The following is a 22573-nucleotide window of genomic DNA, read 5'->3' on the forward strand; positions in this document are numbered from 1 at the left end:
AGTGTCATAAGAAAAATTAGAAGTTTAAGTAATACAATTTTTCTCCTGTTTATTATAGCAAGTACAGATGAAGTTCAGTTTCCCCAAGGAAATATTGATCAAGTTGCTGTTTTGGCCACCAATGTTCTGTTTTTTGTGGTTCTATTTATCTTTGCCCTTTTTGAAACGTAAGTTTTATTCTGTCTTCATTTATATCATATTATGTAAATCATCTGTATTAATGCAATATTAATAGGCTTATCGATATTCTCAGAAACTTTATGGAAGGCATACGTTTTGTCATGATGTAAAAAGTACACATAAATTTTATGCTTTTAACCTGAATATAGTTAATTCCCTGTCTATAATATTACTTTATCTTTCCTCCCTTTCTTGGAATTTTATGATAAATATAGTTATAAAACTTTAGTGCCATGAGTAAATTAACTTTAAGCTATATAACTCTCTATGTATATGGAGTTCAGCCTGGCAGTGTTAACTCTATTTAACATCTGATCCTGATCCTGAAAAAAAAACTAGTATGATATATTACAAAATCTCTGCCTTGTGTAAGCTTTGTTGATCTTTCGTTATCATATGGCTTTTTTATTTTTAAAATGCCTTTCCATTATGTTATAAAAATAATATATTCTTGGTGTAAATATGCTAAACACTGCAACTGTATTTCCATATCCATTCCTTTCCCTGGAAGTAACCACTGCTAATACATCATTGTGTAATTTTTCAAATATTTTTTCTATACAACTGTAAGTACTAGTTGTACTTACATGTGTAAGTACTCATATGTGCTATTATGTGTGTGTGTCTATTAAATCAACATAGACTATGTGACATTATCATTTGAAAATTTGGTTTATTCTTTTGTCAATACGTTGTAACATTTTTATGCCAATGCATATAGATTTGCTTGATTTTTATTTTTTTTAGTTTATTTTTATTTTTAAAATTTTTGAGATATGTGAAAGTTTCAGTTCATTTGATTTTGGGGGCATTTTTAAAAATTGTGGTAAAATGCACATAACATAAAATACATCATTTTAACTATTTTTAATCATACAATTCAGTGGCATTGAGTGTATTCACAAATGTTGTACAACCATAACCCCTATCCATTTCCAGAATCTTTTCATGATTCCAAACAGAAGCTCTATCCCCATTAAACAGTAAGTCCTCATTCCCCCTCACCCAGCTCCTGGGAGCCTTTATTCTACTTTTTTCAATCTAGGTACCTATATAAATGGAATCATACAACACATTTCCTTTTGTCCTTTGTGCCTCGCTTATTTCACTTAGCATGATGTTTTTAAATGTTCATTCCTGTTATAGCATGTATGGGAATTTCATACCTTTTAACGGCTAAAAAATATTCCATAGTCTATATATACCAATTTCATTTATTCATTCATCTATTGATGGACATTTGGGTTATTTCCACCTGTGGGCTATTGTGAATAATGCTATGATGCTGTGATGAATGTTGGTGTACAAGTATCTGTTTAAGTCTCTGCTTTCAGTTCTTTTGGTTGTACACCCAGAAGTGGATTTGCTGGATGATATAGTAATTCTGTGTTTAAGATATTTAGAATTCACCAAACCATTTTCCACATCAGCTGTTCTGATTTTAAAATTTAAAATGGTGGTGTTCTTTTGTTTTTAAAGAATGAATATTTTAAATATATTTCAATTCCATTTTGCATCCAGTTAACAGAGGAGATACAAAATAGGAAACGAAGCTTGGCAAGGAAGGAGACAGATAGTCAAATAAAGGAAGAGCAACATTCAGAGGTAGGAAGAGAGATATATACATTCAAAGATAGTGATAAAAGAGACTAAGGAAGAGAAAAAGTCCCAACAAGTTTCTAATAACCTAATAATAGTAACATTACTATTATTATATTATTACTTATTTCAATGAAATAAAAAAGAAACCACTTTAAACCAAATTTAACCATGATTAGTTAGTTAGAAGGGTAGGAATTATGGTTGGTTTATTTCTTTTCCCGTCTTTTAGACTTTCTGCAACATGGATATGTTACTTATATAATTAAAATAAATATTAGTAAATAAAAATACAATCAAACTTAGTAGTTTGTGCATGTAACAACTAAATGTGTTAAAAAAATTTTTATATAGAGAGCTGGTATCTTTGCTAAAAGAGATGCAAATTCTTGAATGTGTCAGTATCATTATTAAAGCTTCTGTTTCACTTTTATAATGACTATGATTTAAATAAATAACAATAATTTGTTTTTCTTAGCATCGTTACTCCATTAACAATGGATATGTATGCCTGGACTCGAGAACAAGCTGTATTATATGATGGAATAATACTTGCTGCTCTTGGAGTTGAGGCAATTCTTATTTTCATGGGGGTTAAATTACTTTCCAAGAAGTAAGTTATGTGTCTTTGGTTTTGTTTCACTCAATTTTAAAATACACTTTTAAAAAAGTCTTTTTTAAAAAAGGGAAACATGGAATGAATCCAACACCTCACATCACCTTCAGAATACCTACAAGCCTTCACACCTTTCCAACCTGATCTCCCATTGAGAAGCTAACAATGTAAACAAATGTTATCTCTCCATTGAAAGCTAATAATATAAACAAATATGTTAGTAAAATAAAATAATAAAGCTTTTCTCTCATTATATATTAGTTTTAGTACTTGAGTGTTTGCGAACAGATTTAAAGTTTATTAAGGGAGCACATATTTCTATACCATATGGTATATTCTTTGGTAAAGCAAGATATTTTACCAAGTGAATTAATTGTCTTCTAATGTATCTTTTGTATATTATGTTTTATTTAAAGTATTTCTAAAAGTGTATTTTATAAAACTTTGTTCTGCTGTATATATATGTATGTGTATATATGTATATGTATATATTTATATATATTATATGTGTGTATATGTATATTATGCAACAGAAAGGATTTAGTGGTTAAGTCTGGAAAATTGTGCTTAAAATTGCCAAACTTCTTTATCTAAAACTTCCAAATCTTCAGTACTTATATATATTATCATAATGACAAATATATTATGTAGCATAATATAGTTACTGTACAAAGTTGTTTGTAGCTTTGACTATAGACCATTATTTTAAAGAAGCATTTTGTAAAGCTACAACCGTAAAAAACACGCTTTGGGGGAAGTGCTTGTGTAAAATTAAATTCATTCATGTTGTCCGAGATGAGACATTCGTTGATGAATTTAAGCAATCCTAACAATTTAATTATTCTTAAAATATTTTAATGATACTTTAGAATTTTATAACGTTCTAAAATCAATTAACACATCTTGATTCAGTGTGTCAGGTTATATGCAATGGGGGGGTACTATGAAGATTTCTGTGTGTATAAAGCCAAGAAGCAGGGACAAGATACAGATATAGACATAGACATAGATTTATATTCAAAATTAAATAACAGTAAATGCATTACATCTTGCTATAGAAATAGGTATTCTTACAGATTGTCCAATTCCATACCTTCAGAGAGCTTGTGTTCTATTGGGTGGGAAAACCAATAAACAAAAATATGAAGTCAGGTAATGGTAAATACTGTGATGAAGAATGGAGCAGAGGAAGAGAATAAAGAGTAGCAAGAGCAGGGTTGGGAGAGAGAGTGGCAGTGTTATTTCGACTGACTGCTCTAGGAAGGCATGTTTGAAGAAGTTACATCCAATCAGAGACCTCAACAAAGTCAGAAAACAGTCATGCAGGGGGTCTGGAACTCTCTTCTTCCAGAAGACTGAGCTTTGTGTGTTTAAGGAAAAAGCAGGAAGGCAAGTTTGGCCAGAGCAGGAAAGAAATGGCAATGGGAAAAGATCAGGTTGGAAAGATGTGAATCCTAGGTATTCTGAAGGTGATGTGAGGTGTTTGGGTTTGTTTATTTTGTTTTACGAAGTCGTTGGTCTTGTTTGTAAATTTCATTTTTTATTATGGAAAATTTCTAACATATACAAAGGTGTAGATAGCATCATGTACTGAATTTCTAATATCCATTACCCAGCTTCAATGATTACCAATCCTTGAATAATTGTGATTCATTTATATAGTTCTACCCGCTCCACACTCCCTATCCCCTATACCTAGATTATTTTGAAGCCTGTCCCAGATATCATTTCATATCTTCCATAAATATTTCAGTATGTATCTCTAAAAGTTCATGATGACAACATTATCACATCTAAAAATGTTAACAGTGATTTCTAAATATCATCAAATATCCAGGCAGTATTCAAGTTTTCTCCACTGGTTTAAATGTTTTTTTAAATTTACTTTGTTTTGTTTCATATTGTTTTATGTTGTTTCACAGCTTACTTGACTCAGGCTCTTAAGTTTCTTTTTTTTTTTTTTTAATGTTTCTTTTTATTTTTGAGAGAGAGACACAGAGCATGAGCAGGGGAAGGACAGAGAGAGAGGGAGGCACAATCTGAAGCAGGCTCCAGGCTCTGTCAGCACAGAGCCCAACACAGGGCTCAAACCCACAAACCATGAGATCATGACCTGAGCCAAGTGCTTAACCGACTGAGCCACCCAGGCTCTCCAAGGCTCTTAATTTTCTTAAGTCTCTTTTAATCTATAGGTTTTCAAGAAACCAGGATGTATGCTTTATAGTTTCTCACATTTTAGAGCTCACTGATTGAATTCCTATGGTGGTGGTGGTGTTGTCATTGTTGTTAACATTTTCCTGTGTTTCTGTATTTCTGAAAAATTGGTACTTGTATCTAGAACCTTGATGAAATTTGAGTTCAATTTTTTGTCAAGAATATACTTTGTAGGTGGTAATATGTGCTTATATCAGGAGAAATATATTTTGTTTATCTCTTTTTATAATGTTAGTGACCATTGGTCATTTCTAGGTTTATTAATATATTAATAGATAATTGAAAAATGTTAATATTTTAATTCTATCATGTCTTTATATAATTTTTTGGAATACTTTCTATGAAGAGAACCTTCTTATCACCAATTATTTGGTTACCTTGTACAGTTTGTACAGGAAACACAAGATGATTGTTTCCTTTTATTAACTGAGTTTTAAAATAATGAGTTTATTTAAAACATACTCTAAAAGTAACCAAGAGCATTTTATTTTAATATAATATGAATTCATAGATTATAACATGTGTTTTAATCCATTGTCATTACTATTTGTTCTGTTGTTCGCACTGTTGTGTTTTGGCCAGTGTCTTCAAATTGGCTCAGAGTACCTTTATCCAAGTACCAAGAGTACCTAGTAGCCACTGATAGCTTCTGTGTTCTTTGGTATGAAAAAACTATCCAGGCTCATCTTATACGTTTTCTGTCCAAGATCTAAAATCAACTGGTTCCTTTTAGTGGAAAATTATATTTAGCATTCATATTAGTTGGTATATGACTAAAAGCATCAAGATATTATAGCATAGTTTATAAAATATAAAAGTAATGAAACTATGTAATAACGTTTTGTTTTTAAATTACAGAGTTTCTGTTCTTTAACAGGATTGGTGAGCGTGCTATTCTACTGGGAGGACTCATCGTTGTATGGGTTGGCTTCTTTATCTTGTTACCTTGGGGAAATCAGTTTCCCAAAATACAGTGGGAAGGTATAGCTATACTTATTTCTATAATGTTAGCCCCTGTTATTCATTTAAAATTAGTAAGTAATACGCTGTACTAATTTTGTTTTTACAGAGTTACATAATAATTCAATCCCTAATACCACATTTGGGGAAATTATTATTACTCTTTGGAAGTCTCCAAGAGAAGATCGCAACGAAGGACCCACTGGTTGCCCAATTGAACAAGCCTGGTGCTTCTACACTCCCATGATCCATCTGGCTCAGTTCCTCATAGCAGCTATGCTAATTGGAGTAGGCTATCCATCCTGCAATGTTACGTCCTATACATTGTATTCAAAAGTTCTGGGACCAAAACCTCAGGTGAGCAAGTTATCCTGATACTGCAATCACATGAAATATACTTGTAGGTACATTTTTTGCTACCATTCTCTGTTTTTACACAAGCTGAGTTGGTGGGTTTTTGTCATATTCAGCGCCTTAAATTAAAAAAAAAACAACCAACTTTTATAAAGTACTTCTAGGACTTAGTATGTTGAAATTTAACAACGAGTACTCTAAGTTAGAGCTCAAAAATGTTTTGAATTCAAGATTGTGAACTCAAAATCATTTTCAGAAGAAAAAATATCTGAAGCATAAATTTCTGAAACATCCTTAAACTAGGCAAAAGTTAGGAAACCAAAATTGATAGACAAATGTGGATCTAGGCTTAATTTCATCCGGTCCTAGAGACAATTACTAAGAGATGAAAACACAGCAGTCTTAAACATGTATAGCAGCTATGTATAATTTAAAATTCATTTTTATTATAAGAATTTTCAGATTCATTATATAAAAGTTAGAAGAAATATAGAGTCCAAATGGAGAAAACTATCAGAGACAATTAATTTTGGTGAATTTATACTTCCAGTCTTTTATCTATGTCTGTGGGTGTTTAACACAAAAACAGGATTATATCATTGTTACTATTTTATAGTCTGCTTTTAAAAAAATATAACAATATATTGTAAATATTCTCCCATGATATTTAATTTTATTTTTTTATTTTTTTTTAATTTTTAATTTTTAAATACATGGAATACATTTATTCCATGGAATACATTGTATTCCATTTTATTTATGTACCATCATTTATTCATTTTCCAAATATAGTACATTTAGGTTATTTTCGGGGTTTACTTGTAACCCTTCTTTTTAGTAGAAGTTATTTAAATGGTCACAAAATGAAAATACTACTTTCCTCTTTAAAAATTACACTGATAGGGTGCCTGGGTGGCTCAGTCAGTTATGCGTCTGACTTCGTCTCAGGTCATAATCTCAAAGCTTGCTTGACAGTTTGCAGTATGGAGCCTGCTTTGGATTCTGTGTCTTTCTCACTCTCTGACCCTCCCCCACTCATGATCTATCTGTCTCTCCTTCAAAAATAAACAAACATTAAAAAAAATTTTTTTAAACAATAAAATAAAATAAAAATTGCACTGATAATGTTACATTTTCAGGGCAGCAATTAGTATTTCTATTGAAATAAGACAAAGAGAAAAGAAAATTTTTAATACTGTGTTTTTAAGGTATATAGTAGGTAAGACATTTGGTACTTTCTGAGTCTTTTAATCCATAAAATTGTATTTTCAAAACCAAGAATAAAAGCACATAACAAAAGCAATGTATGATAGTTGTAAAAATTTCAAATAGTTTGAAATGTGTATAGCAGAAAATGAAGACTCCCCTTAGCCTCAACACACTAAAGTCAACCCCTGTTAACTTCATTTGTATGCCTCAAGACATCTTTCTATACCTATTCAAGCATATGCAGACCCATGCCTTTTTTTTTTAATTGGAAGATATTTATTAGTATGTAGTATTTAGTTATTTATAAATGAGTGTTATGTATCAATGATACAATTAGTGAGCTAAAATTATGAAAATGTTTTTTGTATATTACAAGTATTTATTTAATTATTATTTTTTTTTCTAAGTTTTTATTTAAATTCAAGTTAGTTAACATATAGTGTAGTATTGGTTTCAGGAGTAGAATTTAGTGATTCATCACTTACATATAATACTCAGGCTCATCACAAGTGCCCTCCTTAATGCCCATTACACCCATTTAGCCCATTCCCACCCACCCACCTCCCCTCCAGCAACCCTCAGTTTGTTCTCTACAGTTAAAGAGTCTCTTATGGTTCACCTACCTCTCTGTTTTTATCTTATTTTATTTTCCCTTCCCCAATATTCATCTTTTTTGTTTTGTTTTTGTAAGTTTATTTATTTATTTTAGAGAGAGAGGGCAGGGGAGAAGCAGAGACAGAGGAAGAGAGAAAATCCCAATCAGACTTTGTGCTGTCAGCATGGAGCACGATGTGGAGTTCGATCTCATGAACTGTGAGATCATGACCTGAGGCAAAATCAAGAGTTGGATGCTTAATCGACTAAGCCAATCAGGCGCCCCTCATCTGTCTTGTTTCTTAAATTCCACATATGAGTGAAATCATAAGTATTTGTCTTTCTCTGACTTATTTCACGTCACATAATACACTCTAGTTCCATCCATATTGTAGCAAATGGCAAGATTTCATTCTTTTTGATGGCTGAGTACTATTCCATTGTATATATATGCCACATCTTCGTTATCCATTCATGAGTCACAGATATTTGGGGTCTTTCCATAATTTGGCTATTGTTGATAGTGCTGCTATAAACACTGAGGTGCACCTGCCCCTTCAAATCAACATTTTTGTATCCTTTTGATGAATACCTAGTAGCACAATTGCTGGGTTATAGGGTGTTCTATTTTTAACTTTTTGAGGAACCTTCATACTGTTCTCCAAAGTGGTTGCACCAGTTTGCATTCCCGCCAACAATGTGAGAGGGTTCCCCTTTCTCCACATCCTCACCAGCATCTGTTGTTGCCCGAGTTGTTAATTTTAGCCATTCTGACAGCTGTGAGATGGTATCTCATTATGGTTTTGATTTGTGTTTCTGTGATGATGAGTGACAGTGAGCATCTTTTCATGTATCTGTTAGCCATTTGTACATCTTTGGAGAAATGCCTGTTCATGTCTTCTGCTGTTTTTTTCGCTGGGTTATTTGGTTTTTGGGTGTTGAGTTTGATAAGTTCTTTATTGATTTGGGATACTAGCCCTTTATCCAATATGTCATTTGCAAATATCTTCTCCCATTCCATTGGTTGCCTTTTAGTTTAGCTGATTGTTTCCTTTGCTGTGCAGAAGTTTTTTCTCTTGATGAAGTGCCAGATAGTTCATTTTTGCTTTTGCTTCCCTTGCCTCTGGATATGTGTCTAGTAAGAAGTTGCTATGGCCAATGTCAAAGAGATTGCTGTGTTCTCCTCTAGGATTTTGGTGGTTTCCTGTCTCACATTTAGGGTCTTTCATCCATTTTGAATTTATTTTCATGTATGGTTTAAGAATGTGGTCCAATTTCATTTGTCTGCATGTCACTATCCAGTTTTCTCAACACCATTTATTGAAGAGACTGTCTTCTTTTCCATTGGATATTCTTTCCTGCTCTGTCAAAGATTAGTTGACCATATAGTGGTGGGTCCATTTCTGGATTCTGTATTCTGTTCCATTGATCTATGTGTCTGTTTTTATGCTAGTACCATATTATCTTGATGATTACAGCTTTGTAATACATACATGAAGACTAGAATTGTGATGCCTCCCACTTTGCTTTTCTTTTTCATCATTATTTTGGCTATTTGGGAGTATTTTCTGGTTCCATACAAATTTTAGGATGCACTCATGCCTTAAAAAAATTTTTTTTAACTTTATTTTTTTTGAGAGAGAGAGAGACAGAGAGCAAGCTGGGGAGGGGCAGAGAGAAAGGGAGACAGAGAATCCTAAGCAGGCTCTGTGCTGTTAGCTCGAAGCCCCACGTGGGGCTCGCGTGAAATCATGACCTGAGCCAAAATCAAGAGTCAAACGCTTAACCAACTGAGCCACCCAGATGCCCCTAGAACGCACTCATGCCTTTAAAAAAAAAAAAAAAGAATTGTCTGACTTTGGCTCAGGTCATGATCTCACGGTTCATGGGCTTGAGCCCTGCATTGGGCTCTGTGCTGACAGCTCAGAGACTGGACCCTGCTTTGGATTCTGTGTCTCCCTCTCACTCTGCTCCTCCCCCCTCATGCTCTGTCTCTCTCTCTCTCTCTCTCAAAAATAAATAAACATTAAAAAAAAACTTTTTAATTAAAATTAAAAAATTAAAAAAATAAAACAATATATTCTATCTCATGTACGTAATATTTTTTTGCATCTTGTAGTGTTTTACTTAATAGCCATAGTCTTCTTTCCTTGTTAGTGCATATAGATGTTCTCATTATAATATCTTACTCTCTATAGGACCTTATTCTTTTAAGCAACTGATTAGCATTCTATTCATTAAATACACTGTAATATATTTACTTAATCCACCATTGATTGATGGTTAGGCTGTTTTCAATTTGGAGATATTAAAAGTGTTACTGCACTGTACATTCTTGGGTAGATTGTATTGGTTATAGTTTGGAGTATAGTAGTTGGAAGAGTGACATTATGGTATAGTGGAAAGTGGTATAGTGGATTCAGCCAAACAAACCTTCAAAATATTTTGGACAATTACTCGAATTTTCTAAGCTTCAGCTTTCACATTTGTTAAATGAGGGTAATAACAGTTGCAGAAATTTGTGTATATTGGAAACAATATATGTAAAGTACCCAGCACAGTGTTGGGAATATAGTAAGTACAAAATAAATGTTAGCCATAAAGGGTAGATTTAAAAAACTTTATTGTTTCCATGGCTTCAGTAGACATTGGACATTGTTTGTATGTTTATACTACTTTTATTTTTCTTAAACTGACTAATCACGTAAGTATACTGTTCATTATTTGCTGTATTTATAGAGAGATATTTTATATTTAATTTAAAAATAAAAGATGGAGAAAGTGTTTTTTGTGAGTTTGTCATAGTTTGGTAATAGTACTTTCACCCTTATTTTTAAAATGACTAAACCTAAATATCAGTCTGCTTCTCTCTCTCTCCACCACAGGGTGTGTACATGGGCTGGTTAACAGCTTCTGGAAGTGCAGCACGGATTCTTGGACCCGTGTTCATCAGCCAAGTGTACACTTCCTGGGGTCCACGATGGGCATTCAGCCTTGTGTGTGGAATAGTGGTGCTTACCATCATGCTCCTGGGTGTGGTTTACAGAAGACTTGTTCCTTTTTCTGTAAGGCATGGAAGGATTCAAGAGTAACCTAACTAACTCTATGATGGAAAGTACTTATATGGGGTTTCTTCTTCCAGGGCTCTGTAAGACAGTTGCTATGAGTCAATTTCCAAAAGTCAGGCTGCAAATATTATGTATTTTGAATAACAAGAACATATATTGATTAATATAGGGAATTCTACATGTAAATACAAACAGTAATATAATATAAAAACACTCTGGTTCATAATTTCTGCATTTCAAAAAGTATTCTTCATATAACACCTCTTTAGCGGTTACATGAACTCATGAGTGGACAGTGGTTTATAAATATGAAGTTGTGCTCTTAATTCAAACTGCAGAGGTGTCATTAAAATAATGAGAAAGTATTTATGCAGGGAAGCCATAAGGAGAGTTCTTTATGAATTACCAATAACAAAAAAAATGAAATTATAGAAATTATCTACCTAAATAGAGGTACCTATGTTTGAAGATACCTACTTTTTATTTATTTAAAAAATGCAGCTTCTATTATCGAATTTCCTTATGAAATAAAAATCATGACTCTTAACTTTTCCATTTGCCATGCCTACCATCCTACCTTACCTTCTATAAGGCATTATTTTTAATTCTATACCTTCTGTCCTATTTTAGTTCCCTAATAGGAGAAAGTACAAATAATTCTAATCTTTGAGCAGTAAAGAAGATTAAGAGATCAAGATGGATTTCACTACCTTTGGTAGGACTAATTATTTTTTTCTTTCAAGTACTAATAAATAATTCACTTTAGAAACATAAGCCAGGTATGTTACTGTATACATATACGGAATAGCAAACTGTTTATTAAAATTACTGACATTTTTCAACTCCCTTAAATTCTGGAGAAAAACTATTACTTTATTTAATTAAATTATTTAATTTATTTACTTTTCCCATTTCTCAGTAGTGACAGGGAAGACACAGCAGTTTCCAAACAATGTCTATGTAGCTATTCAGAACTGCAGAATTTTAAATTTGGATGGGCCATGACAGCCCCAATCTAATTAGGCTAATAAATATTTTAGGTAAAATTGCTTTAATCTAACAGTTTACTGAGTTTACTTGAAGTTGGCTAAATCATACTCTCTATGTGTACATTTCTACCTCTACATAAATTGAATGCTGATAAAAGGAACTAGTATAGAATTATGTATGTGGATAATCAATATTACCAAAAAATGCAAAAATATTTCTAAATATTTTTCCAAATGTTTCCTACTGTAAATTCTATTTTCAAATCTGAAAGCAAACAAGTAAACACTATAATCTGCACTTTATACTATGTTTGTTGTATTCTTGTGGGTTTTTTCCCCCTTTTACTTTCTCTCTTTCTTTCTTTTCTTTCTTTTTTTTTGTTTTGGCTTGAAAAACAGAAATTTATTTCTCACAGTTCTGGAGGCTAGAAGTCTAAGACCAAGATTGTCAGCAGGGTTAGTTAGTTTGTTCTGAGGTCATTCCTTGACTTGTAAATGGATATCTTCTCTCTGGATCTTTTGTTTGTTTGTTTTTACAGCTTTATTGTGTAAGTTTAAAGTGTACAATGTGATGATTTGATAAACTTATATATAGCAAAATGATTACCACCATAGCACTAGCCAACACCTCCATCCTATCACATAATTATCATTTCTTTTTTTTTTTGTGGTGAGAACATTTAAGATCTACTCTCTTTTGCGACTTTTAAGTATATAATACAGTATTATTAATTGTGATCACCATGCTGTATAACAGATCCCCAGAATTTAGTCATCTTATCACAGGAAGTTTGTTCTCTGACCAACATCCCATTTCCTCCACCCCTTAGCCCCTGTCAACCACCATCCCACTCTTTGCTTCTAACAGTTAAGTTCTTTTAGATTTCACATACAAGTAATATCAGATAGTATTGTCCCTCTCTGTCTGACATCTTTCACTTAGCATAATGCCCTCAAGGTCCACCCATGTTTTCACAAATGGCAGGATCTCCTTATTTCTCATGGCTGAATAATATTCCAACACATACACACATCTTTATTCATCCACTGATAGACATCTGTGTTGTTTCCATATCATGGCATTTGTGAATAATGCTGCAATGAACATGGGAGTGCACATATCTCTTTAAAATTCTGCCTTCATCTCCTTTGGATATATACCCATAAGAGGGATTGCCACATCTTTTGGTAGTTCTTATTTTTTGAGGAACCTCCATTCTGTTTTCCACAGTGGCTGCACCAGTTTACATTCCCACAAACAGGACACAAGGGTTCCCTTTTCTCCACATTCTCACTTGTTATTTCTTGTCTTCTTTGATAATAGCCATTTTAACTTGTGTGAGGTGATGACATCTTATTGTGGTTTTCATTTGCATTTCCCTGTGGATTAGTGATGTGGAGCATCCTTTTATGAACCCGCTTTCTTATACCATATGTATGCCCTTTGGAAAAATATCCATTCAGATCTTAAAAAAAAAAATTTTTTTTTTTTAAGTAAGCTCTACCCCCAATGTAGGGCTTGAACTGAGATCAAGAATTACATGCTCTACTGACTAAGCCAGCCAGGTGCCCCTCCTCTACACATTTTTAAATCAGACTGGTTTTTTTTGCTATTGAAATTAGCTGTACTCTTTTTTTTTTTTTAATAACCCTATTTTTATTTAGGAATTCATGTTAATTTTTTTATTAAATGTTTATTTATTTTTGAGAGATAGAGACAGAGCACAAGCAAGGGAGGGGCAGAGAGAGAGGGAGACACAGAATTGGAAGCAGGCTCCAAGCTGTCAGCACAGAGCCCAATGCAGGGCTTGAACCCACAAACCATGAGATCATGACCTGAACTGAAGTCAGACACTTAACCGACTGAGCCACCCAGCCGCCCTGAAATCTGCTGTACTCTTAAATCCAACTTCTTCAGCCCTAATAGAAAGCTTAATCTGACAGAAATCATCCCATGGTTAAATTTTAGAGATTGTTTTTACTCTTTTCCACCCCCCATAGTGAGACTCTGCTTCAGTTAGACTTATCAGAGCCATAGCCAGGTTTCTGGCTATTTGGTCAAGTTCTGGGATCTCTTTTCCCTGATGTTCTGCAGCTCCTTCCTCAGTCTTACATTTTTTGGGCTCTAATCTTAAAAGAGTAAACTCCACCCTTGGTTTAGATAGTAATAGCAAAAATGGTAATGATGAAAATAATAGCAAACATGTATAGAGTTCTTTTCATATTGCATGTAATGTATAATGTACATTTTCATAGCAGTCTTATAAAGCAAAGGTGCTGTTATGACACCATTTTACAGATAAAGGAACAGAGGCACAGAGAAAAGATTTGTCTCAGTAACAGTCTGTCTTTAGAGTCCACACACTGAACCACTAAATTTTTTATTGTATAGGAAATAACCCAGAAAATTTTAAGAGCAGTTAATTGCTTATTTTAGAGTAAATCAAGTTATGCATACCAATGACTCCTATTAGCAGAAATATTTGAGAAACATAATTGAAGCCCAATGACTGGGGCTGTTATCCTACAATAATAGACTGTTTCTATGCAAGAAAGTATGACAGAGAAGTTTCCCAATTTCCAAAGACTTATAATATTGAATAAGATTCATATAAACTATAACCTTGCAACAACAACTAACACCTTTCCTTTATTAAGAATGCTTTCTTTTCTGGGGGATTATACCAGCACACATCTTGGCACAAAAGAAGATAAGGAAGTGACATGGGGTGGAGGAGAGAGCAGGGAGGTAAAGTTTGAGGAAAAAATCACTAACTGAGTTCTTGAGTGGGACAAGTGGAGTATAAACTGCAAAGGATGATAGGAGACCTTAAGGTATGAAAAACTGAAAAATAGTATGCATTTCAGAAAAGATACGTTTTTGAAAACCTAAACTTAATAAGAAAATGATTTGTATATTTGAAGGGATTTATAGCTTCACAAAGCATCTCCATGTTACCTTGCTAAACTTGCCTACACTTAAACTCCTCCAGTTATCTTGCATAAAGTGAAATAAATCCATATGTAATTTTTGTTTTGGGGAGGATAAACTACTTATCTGCATCTGCTCAAGAGTAATTTATTGTGAGAGGATATTTTAGGTGCCATTTTTGACTACTGCAAACTTTTTTGTAATGTAATGTATTTTAACATTGTGAATGTACATTTTTAATAAACAATTATTATGTATATGTACCTTAAGCCTTAAAATTATTTATTCATACTTTCAATATATATTCAAAGGGTACCTACTATGTACAAATCACCGTGTCATTGTTGGGAATAAAGCAATGAACAAAGTATACAGAGTTGCTACCCTCATGGAATGTCCATATTGGCAGGAACATTAGAAATTAATTAGTGAAGTGATTACACAAATGATTATGCTTAAGGGAAGGACAATGAGAGAGAAGGATAGCCAGCTGTGAGGATGACTAACAGGGGATCTGACCTGAACAGGAAAGTCAGGGACTGTTTTACTAAGGATGTAATGACTAACTAAGGCTGGTGGAGAGAATGATTTGGACTGGTGAAGAGTGGGACAAGTGCATTTCAGGCTGAAGGTGGTATGATCTTGGGGCTTTCATGGAACTACAAGTAGGTCTAAGGTGGCTAGGAAAGGACTGAGAAAAAGAGTCCTATTAGTTGAGGGTATAGAGGGACAATGCAAAGCCATGTAGACCTCAGGCAGTAGGGTGTCCTCCAGTGGTAAGTAAGAGGTATTTTAACTTTAGGCATGGTTTGAGTTAGGAGTCCAAAGAATGTCATTAGGACTGTGTCTTTTTCTTTTAGTTCTACATGCCTCTGCTTGACTTGACTTTCAGGTTCTCTCCATTTTGTGGCAAGATGGCCACTGGCAGCCCCAAGCTGGCAACATCTTTGTAACTCACAATTCCAGAGAAAAATGGTTTGGGCAGAAGTACCAGAAAAGGCTCTAAGTAGGGGCGCCTGGGTGGCTCAGTCGGTTAAGCGTCTGACTTCAGCTCAGGTCACGATCTGGCGGTCTGTGAGTTCGAGCCCCGCGTCGGGCTCTGGGCTGATGGCTCAGAGCCTGGAGCCTGCTTTGGATCCTGTGTCTCCCTCTCTCTCTGCCCCTCCCCCATTCATGCTCTGTCTCTCTCTGTCTCAAAAATAAATAAACGCTAAAAAAAAAAAAAAAAAGAAAAGGCTCTAAGTAGCCAACTTTAGCTTACATACCCATCCCTGAACTGACCAGATGGGCAGAGTGGAATCCTCTACTAACCCAGGCCTGGATCATGCATGTATCCATTCTAGGGATGCAATTATCTGTATGGATGAGGAAGGAGGGGAAGAGCCCTGTCAGGCTCATCTTGATTACATAGACTAAATAGACTTAGACCTGGATGGAGAAGAGGAGGTTCACCAAAGAAAGGTCTGTTGAGCTGACAAATATATATGTTTATTCATTATACCTACACCTCCCAACTGTTTTCACATCATTGCAATCACAGAAAATATTGTATGCACCACTGTGAAAAATAGATCAAGTTGCTTACACCCAGTTTCTTCAGATAACACAGGCCCTACAATCAACTCAGAGCTCTGAAGAGATCAATTTTCCACTTATGAATATAACCCATCTGTGATATACCAATGTTAGGAAGCATGGTACTATACCATGATAGGTATTTTGGGCTTTTAAGAGAAATGGGAAGGCAATTGGGTTAACATGGTCTCTAAAAAGAAACTCGTACTCCTCATAGAAATGGTTGATTCCAGGTGTGGGACAAAATGAGCCTAAGACATCTTATGCCAGAAAGCAAGAGGGTTATCAAAACTATGTTAGTCTTGCCAAAAGGACACGGGGGTCAAATAAAGAGACTACTACTGGCCCAAAATGGGACAATTAAAGAATTGAATAATATCTGCAGTTGATTTAAACACAACAAATATGTGAAAATCTATGAGTTCAAATGATATTAAAAATAAGAAACCCATTGGTCACCTTTGGAGGTTGCCTTAGCAGCTTTATTCTGAAAACCAGAAAATAAAAGACTCCAGCATCTATTCTACCTTTCCTGTATCTAAACTTCAGGGTAATCAAATATTGATGAGGGAAAGTAATTTTCTTTCTTTTTTTTTAATGTTTATTTATTTTGAGAGAGAGAGCACAAGCAGGGGAGAGGAACAGAGAGGATAGAGAGAATCCCAAGCAGGCTCCACGCTCAGCGTCGAGCTGATGCTGAGCTCATAAGCGTGAGATGTGAGATCATGACCTGAGCCAAAATCAAGTGTCGGATGCTTAACTGACTGAGCCACCTAGGTGCCCAGAAAGTTATTTTCTGTAGAAGAATCCAAGCTAGTAAAAACGAAGTGAATAATAGAAAAATCTCCACTTAGCAACCTCTAATGAAATAATAGATATGGGCAACAATCATCAAGAAGGCTAAAACAACCAGGTGAAAGAGTAACAAGGAATTTTCTAAAGGATGAATGAGGCTGACAACACATGCACCCACTGATCAATCTATTTTTTTTTTAATGTTTATTTTTGAGAGGCAGAAAGAAAGGGGGACAGAGGATCCGAAGCAGGCTTGGTGCTGACAGCAGACAGCTGGATGTGGGGCTCGAACTCATAAACTGCAAGATAATGACATAAGCTGAAGTCCAAAGCTTAATTGAGCCACTCAGGCCCCCCTGATCATTCTTAACATCACTGAAAGTGGGTAAGCATTACGTGTCTCATAACTTCATGCAGCAGGAGGTACACGACACCACTGGTAAAAGTGTCCCTGCCAAAAAATTAAACCAGAACCTAATCAAGCAGATAAACTACTAGTTTACAGGAAATACAGAGGGAAACATGTTAAATGCCATCTCTAGGTAGTAATCACCTAAACCCAGAAGGCTATATATTCTATAGACAAATGATCCAGTTACAAAAGAAAGAAAAAGAAAGAAAAAGAGAAAGAAAGAAAGAAAGAAAGAAAGAAAGAAAGAAAGAAAGAAAGAAAGAAAGAAAGAAAAGAAATTAGGGAGATCAGATGTCAGAGATGAAAAAGAAGCTTAAGAGATCTTTTTTGGATCCTGTTTCAAATAAACCAAATGTAAAAGGATACTTTTATGGCAATTGGAGAAATTTGAAACTAGACTCAATATTAGATGATATTAAGGAATTATTGCTAATTCTGAGATGTATGGTAGTGTTATTGTTATGCCTTTAAAAGGTTATTATCTGTTAAAGATAGATATTGAAGAATTTACTAGAAATTACATGTGTCTGGGATCTGCTTCAAAATACTACAAAAGGGAAAGGGCGTCAGGATGGATGAAACAAGACTGGCAAAATATTTGTTGAAGTTGGGTGGGAGATACATGGAGGTTACTTATGTACTTACATGTGTACTTTTGCATTTTTAAATGTCCACATTTAATTTAAAGTTAGTAATAATCAGCTTTGTATTTTAGAATTATCTAACTGCAGTGTGAAATATGCACTAGAGTAGGGTGTAGAGGACATCATGTTTGTGGCTACTCTTCATTTCCTGGTAACTCTTCCACATTTGGAGAATTCCTCACACTGAGCCTCTCAGAAGCCAAAACTCTATCTCATCTACCCTTGCATCTAAGACACAAGTATGTGTTTCTGGTTCATGTGAGATTTCATAAGGAATGGAGCAAAAAGAGCAAGTGGGCACCATGAGCAAAATTGATTTTGGTGAAGGAGCAAGATCAGTGGTTAAATTTTGGAGAAAGCACTGTCAAAACATCTGGAACCTAGTCCCCAACTTCATCAGCATGGCTGTAGGATCTGTGCTAAGCAGGGGTGGCAGGGTGTTTTCTGAGGCAGCTCCTGCATTCAGTGATTCAGGCATTGGTCCTCGCTGCAAAGCTTGAATCTCTGAACCTCTGTACCTTTTAATAAATGTATTCTCTGCTTAAACTAACTAGAGTAAATTCTGATGTTTGCAACTAAAAATGCTGACTGAGGGGTACCCAGGTGGCTCAGTGGATTGAATGCCAGACTTTTGCTCAGGTCATGATCTTGCAGTTCGTGGGCTCAAGCCCTGCATCAGGCTCTGTGCTGACAGCTCAGAGCCTGGAGCCTGCTTCAGATTCTGTGTCTCCCCCTCTCTCTCTGCCCCCCCCCCACCCCGCCGTTCACATTCTGTCTCTCTCTCTCTCTCTCTCAAAAATAATTAAACATTAAAGAAAAAAAACACTGAAATAGGAGGCAAGAGTAGATGTTTGTAGACAAGCGGGTTACTGCAGTAGTTCAGATGAGTAATGCTGGTGACATGGACCGGGGAATTGGCAGTGGAACTGGGAGTTGAAAGCAAAGCATGTAAAATATATTTTAGAAGTAGAGTTGACAGGATTATTTGATTAAATTAAGGTAAAAGAAGATGTGAAGAATGACTTCCAGGATTCTGACATGAACAGCTGGAAATACAAGTACTATGTACTAAAATAAATACTGAGGAGGAGCAAGAAAATAGTACAGTTGAATTAAATGATATTCTTACAGACAACAAAGGCATGCCACATAGATATGCCCATAAAACAGACTAAAATGAGCAGAAAGAAATTATGAAATAATGGAAACTAAAAAATGACATAAATCATAATCAGGAATGAGATAATTCTTCAATGAAATTGAGAAATAAGAGAATAGGAAGATATAAAAATATTGCTGGCAAAGCTCAGGAAAGAATAAGAAATTTAAAAAATAATCTTGGGGCACCTGGGTGGCTCAGTCAGTTAAGCGTCCAACTTTTGGCTCAGATCGTGATCTCATGGTCTGCTTGTCAGCACAGAGCCCGCTTCAGATCCTTTGTCCCCCTTTCTATCTGCCCCTGCCCCACCCTCTCTCTCTCTCTACCTCTCTCTCTCTCAAAAATAAATAAAACTTTTTAAAAAATGAATAAAAATAAAAATAATCTGAACATGAAGACCAAATTAGAAGGAACACAGAAGTAAATAAGATGCCATAGATAACTTGATAAGGGAAATAAAAGACAAAGGAAAATTAAAACAACAGAAATAAAGACATAAAAATGATCCCACAAAAAATGATGGATATAAAAACTAAGCACAGATGATACAACATATATAGAAGTCTTTCAAGAAAACCAAAGCAATGAAGCAGAACAAATTCTAAGAACTATATACAAAAAAAAATTTGCTAAAATAAAGCTCAAACATACATATGAGAAGGGCATACCAAGTACCTGAATAATTGACCCAGAATGGTCTATTATCACAGATTCTATTAAAAATATTGTGTTAAAAAAAGTGGGTACCAGTCAAAATGGCTAAGTCACTTAGAAAAGAAAATCATATTGCAACCAGATTTTGTGATGATAATTTTTTATGCCAGAATCAGTGGATTAATATATTTATTTAAAGAAATACAGTGTGGGTCACATATTTTATATCCAGTCAAGCTGACCTTCAAGGATAAAGTTTACACACTTATGAAGAACCCAGGGAATATTATTTTTATGAGCTGTGAGCAAATTTCAAAAAAATTAAGATGACATGAGAATTCAGCATAAAACTGATGGTGAGCATTTTATATATTATCTCTAGAACTAAGACTAAATGATGGAAATAAGGGTGACAGAATTATCGGGGCACCTGGGTGGCTTGAGCAGTCAGTTAAGCATCCCACTCTTGATTTTGGCTCAGGTCATGATCTCACAGTTTTTGGGATTGAGCCCCGTTTCGGGCTCGGTGCTGACAGCAAGAAGCCTGCTTGGGATTCTCTTTCTCCCTCTCTTTCTGCCCCTCTCTAACTTGTGTACGTATGCTCTCTCTCTCTCTCTCAAAATAAATAAATAAATAAGCTTAACAAAAAAAGAGTGACAGAATTACACATAATGGTTATATGTTCTGATTATGTAGATATAGTAAAATTATCCAAAAAGTGAGGGAGAGTGGAGAGAGTAGAATATACTTCTGTTAGCTATATTGGTTATATATTGGAAATGAAAGGATATTATTTAAATGTTTGGGGAAAGAGGGAGAGGAAAGAAGTTACAAGATAATTTTAATTTGCTCATGTTAGAGAACTTATTTAGGCAGAATGTAAAATGAAGGAAATCAAGGATATTATAAAAAGGTAGTAACATAGAGGTAACCAGTAGAACAAGAACACAAGTTCCCTAAATACAAGACATGCAGCAATGAAAGAACTTATAAAAGAGACCACAAAATGAAGAATTATATACACATATAGAAAACATATAAAAAATATATAATGTAAAACAACCTGACAGAACAGCAAACAAATCAGTCATATCAATAAGTGCAAATATGATAAACTACTCTTTTACAAGAAAAAAGATTTTCATCTTTTTTGCTAATAGATTCAACACTAAGCTGTGTATATGAGACATTCCTTAAACAGATACAGAAAGGTTAAAAATAAAATGCTAAGTAGAGATCTACCAGGCCAATACAAATCAAAAGAAAGTAAGGGTTGCAGTGCCTGCCTAGCTCAGTTGGTTAAGCCTTCCAACTCTTGATTTTGGCTCAGGTCATGATCTCACAGTGGTGAGATTGAGCGCCGTGTCCACACTGTGTGTGGAGCCTGCTTAAGATGCTCTCTCTCCCTCTCCATGTGCCCCTCCCAGCTCATGCTCTCTCTCTCTCAAAAAATTTTTTTTCAGAAAAAAAAAAATCTATGAGTTCACAAATATACCCAAAACAAACACCTTATTCATCACCTGTGGTGGTTTCTAGAGCACCAACTCTTTTTGTTACGAAAACTAGTAAATAAAGGGAAAAAATAAAGCACTAAACTAGCCTTTTGTATATCTTCTTTATTTCAGGTTAACCTGATAACTGATGACAGAAAATTCAGAAGGAATAATAGAATTAGAAATGTCACCAATTTGTAATCCCCACTGAAATCAGGAATCTAGGTAATGATCATCATCAAGGGTGAATAACTCATAGGGGGAAAATAAAACTCATAGGAAACTTTATAATGCATAGATCAGAATGACAGTTCCTGAATCTACGAATAAATCTTAGTATCACAAGAAAGGCAACAAGTTATACCTTCCTAGTAGTAAGAACAGTACCAGCTAAGAACTATTCTTCTCCTTTTCCCTCTCCCACTGCCCCAATCAAGTCTAAATCTCATCATATTTTTGGAAAATTCAGGAGATACACAGTAAATGATAGCATTGGGATGCAAATAGTTGATTCCAGGACTTGAGAAATGCTATAGAACGAATGACTGTTTCTTCAACAAATAAATGGCAGAGAAACATGAGAGAGATGGGGGTATGTTAAAAGATTAAATGCTAAGTGAAATAAATCAGAGAAAGACAAATACTGTGTGATCTCATTTACATATGGAATCGAAAAAACTGAACTCATAGAAACAGGACAGATTGGTGGTTACCAGAGACAGGGGATACAGGGGAAGTGGAGATTGAGGAGGTATAGGTGAAAGTGGTAAAAAGTCAAAACTTCCAGGGGCGACTGGATGGCTCACTTGGTTAAGCATCTAACTTTACCTCAGGTCATGATCTCACCAAGTTTGAGCCCCATGTCCAGCTCTGCACTGACAGTCCAAGCCTGCTTGGAATTCTTTCCTCTCCCTCTCTCTGCCCGTCCCCTGCTTGCCCAAGTTCTCTCTCTCTCTCAAAATAAATTTTAAAAAGTTTTTAAAGATAAAAACTTCCAGTTATAATATAAATAAGTCCTGAGGATGCAATGTACAGCATGGTGACTAACAATATTGTATATTTGAAAGTTGCTTAGAGAGTAGATCTTAAAAGTTCTCATTACAAGTAGCTACACTTGTGGTGGGC

General features: G+C 34.7%; 1 protein-coding gene across 10 annotated transcripts in view; it reads left to right on the forward strand.

The window, feature by feature from the left end:
• MFSD8 (major facilitator superfamily domain containing 8) overlaps positions 1-22573 on the forward strand; it is a 150843-nt gene that overhangs the window by 102889 nt on the left and 25381 nt on the right. For 2 of the 10 annotated variants that reach the window (XR_008296130.1, XR_008296132.1), the window contains exons 8-12: positions 59-167; positions 2258-2392; positions 5487-5590; positions 5679-5926; positions 17307-17470. Coding sequence is in view for 5 of the 10 variants with exons in the window: in XM_015071789.3 (XP_014927275.1) it covers positions 59-167; positions 2258-2392; positions 5487-5590; positions 5679-5926; positions 10612-10818 (803 nt within the window). In the remaining 5 variants the exon portion in view is untranslated. Of the gene's footprint in view, positions 1-58; positions 168-2257; positions 2393-5486; positions 5591-5678; positions 5927-10611; positions 14979-17306; positions 17777-21580; positions 22538-22573 lie in introns of those variants that run through there. The other 8 variants (XM_015071789.3, XM_027065827.2, XR_008296131.1 and 5 more) reach the window with 7 other exon arrangements.

The sequence above is a fragment of the Acinonyx jubatus genome, chromosome B1 (genome assembly GCF_027475565.1).
Source record: "Acinonyx jubatus isolate Ajub_Pintada_27869175 chromosome B1, VMU_Ajub_asm_v1.0, whole genome shotgun sequence".
Taxonomy (NCBI): domain Eukaryota; kingdom Metazoa; phylum Chordata; class Mammalia; order Carnivora; family Felidae; genus Acinonyx; species Acinonyx jubatus.